The sequence below is a fragment of the Siphateles boraxobius genome, unplaced genomic scaffold, assembly GCF_051911475.1.
Source record: "Siphateles boraxobius isolate OS27281-9 unplaced genomic scaffold, OSU_SipBor_1 82, whole genome shotgun sequence".
In the NCBI taxonomy this organism is placed as follows: domain Eukaryota; kingdom Metazoa; phylum Chordata; class Actinopteri; order Cypriniformes; family Leuciscidae; genus Siphateles; species Siphateles boraxobius.
In genome coordinates this window covers 1,400,001-1,402,500 of record NW_027509211.1, presented here as the reverse complement: position 1 = coordinate 1,402,500, position 2,500 = coordinate 1,400,001, and the positions used below count along the sequence as shown (strand labels likewise).

The 2,500-nt window shown below is 41.2% G+C and overlaps 1 protein-coding gene across 7 annotated transcripts in view; it reads right to left on the bottom strand.

The window, feature by feature from the left end:
* arap1 (ArfGAP with RhoGAP domain, ankyrin repeat and PH domain 1) overlaps positions 1-2,500 on the bottom strand; it is a 105,578-nt gene that overhangs the window by 27,640 nt on the left and 75,438 nt on the right. For all 7 annotated transcript variants that reach the window (XM_077221394.1, XM_077221393.1, XM_077221395.1 and 4 more), the window contains one exon: positions 635-809. In XM_077221394.1, the coding sequence (XP_077077509.1) occupies positions 635-809 (175 nt within the window). The remainder of the gene's footprint in view (positions 1-634; positions 810-2,500) is intronic.

The following is a 2,500-nucleotide window of genomic DNA, read 5'->3' as shown; positions in this document are numbered from 1 at the left end:
GTGTGTGTGTGTGTGTGTGTGTGTGTGTGTGTGTGTGTCGGTTCTGGGTCAGGAACTCCACCTGCAGGGTCTGTGTGTGTGTGTGTGTGTGTGTGTGTGTGTGTGTGTGTGTGTCGGTTCTGGGTGAGGAACTCCACCTGCAGGGTCTGTGTGTGTGTGTGTGTGTGTGTGTGTGTGTGTGTGTGTGTGTGTGTGTGTGTGTGTGTGTGTGTGTGTGTGTGTGTGTGTGTGTGTGTGTGTGTGTGTGTCGGTTCTGGGTCAGGAACTCCACCTGCAGGGTCTGTGTGTGTGTGTGTGTGTGTGTGTGGGGCGCACCTGTGTGTTGGTTCTGGGTGAGGAACTCCACCTGCAGGGTCTGTGTGTGTTTGTATGTGTGTGTGTGTGTGTGTGTGTGTGTGTGTGTGTGTGTGTGTGTGTGTGTGTGTGGGTGTGGGTGTGTGGGTGTGTGTGTGAGAGTGTGTCGGTTCTGGGTCAGGAACTCCACCTGCAGGGTCTGTGTGTGTGTGTGTGTGTGTGAGTGTGTATGTGTGTGTGTGTGTGTGTGTGTGTGTGTGTGTGTGTGTGTGTGTGTGTGTGTGTGTGTGTGTGTGTGTGTGTGTGAGTGTGTGAGAGTGTGTGTGTGTGTGTGGCGCACCTGTGTGTCGGTTCTGGGTCAGGAACTCCACCTGCAGGGTCTGTGAGTGGTGTTGTGCGAGGGCGATCGGAGAGGTCAGCTCGGGGTCACCGGTGTCACAGCTCACATCAGCGCCGCAGAACACCAGAGCCAGCGTCTCACACACATCGCTGGACTGAACGTTAATGCACAGCGCCTGCGGAGAGAGAGAGAACACCCAGTGAGAACGTGTGTGTGTGTGTGTGTGTGTGTCAGAGCCACAATGAAGTCAGAGATTTCTGAGATCCATGAGTGTGAACTACAAACAGAACCGATCAGTGACATGACAATCATCACGGACGTACGTGTGTGTGTGTGTGTGTGTGTGTGTGTGTGTGTGTGTGTGTGTGTGTGTGTGTGTGTGTGTGTGTGTGTGTAAGAGTCACATAATGATTATGAATATATGATCACTAAATGCTGCACTTCAGCACAATGGACTAAAAATCCAGAATGTTTTACTGCAAAAAGCTACCAGGATCAGACGAGTGGACACAGTAAAGAACACTGAAACTGAAACTGTCGTGGGAGATACTGCTGAATTTGTTACACAAACAACATTAATATTATTTAATAAAAAAACAATATTTTAACAGTAAATAAATAATAAAATAAGTACATTAAAAACAAATCTGTTTATTTTATAGAAATAACTACAGATTTGATATTACATATTTTGAATTAATATTATTTTATATGTTTTCTTTTAATTTATTTTATTATTATAGTTTTTTATTTTAATTATTAAAACTTTTAATATATACATTATGACAATAATAATATATATTCTCTCTCTCTCTCTCTCTCTCTCTATATATATATATATATATATAAATAGATAATTTTATAATAATTTTTTTAATATATTACAAATAAATAATATTAAAGCTACTTTAAAGCGAGACATCACAGATGAATAGGGTAAATTTTTTAAATAATAGATATCACCATGAAACTTCCTCAGTTAATTACTTACACAAGTATATAAAAAAAAGTATTACAAGTTTTGAAATTTGAATGTTTAATTATGCAAATTAGGCTCAGGCCCTTAGTAATAATAATATATAATATTTCAAGCCCATGAAAACTGATTATTTAATAACATGGCAGGCATTTAAGGCCTAAAACTGCAGTAACTCAATTAATTAGCATTGGCGTATCATGCTTAAAGTTGCAGACAAACCCACACTAGACCGTAGTATGGACACAGAACAAGAGCAACAGTAGCCGTCACAGCTTTCTAAAGTCTAATGATCCATTCCAGCACCATATGCAGGTCCCTCTGACATCTCTCGCTGGTGCCTTTACACGTTCTTGTCTGAAACATAGACAGTAAAAGAAATGGACACAGCGACCCCCTTGATTTCAACGGAGAAAACTGAAGCCCATTAGAAGCACTCACTTCCTGATGGCTGAGCGACTGCGCAGGCTCAAACTGAGCTTGACCACGTAGATGTGGCGTGAGCGACCTGTCTGACAGTTGTAAATCTTCTAGTAGCTGTGCCAAGACAAATCTGAATCACCTAATTATTTCCAATTCCTCAAAAACGTTGAAATATTTTGTCCCGTTGTTTTTATGGACTCTATATCTATGGGCTTCTCCCTTGACTTTATGCCTCTATGTCCCCCGATTGCCTCATAGACAGTAAAAGATTGCCTGTGAGCTTGTCCTCCTGTCTATACGGTAATTTCTCTAATATGCGTCACAGAGTCACGTGGTTATGATGCAATTACTAGCCTATTTTTACAAAAACGGCTTCTACGGGGCCATAACGTAAGATACAAAGTAATGGAGCCTTTTATACATTGTCGTGTTTCTTTAGAAATAAATAATGGACAAATGAAGTCTTT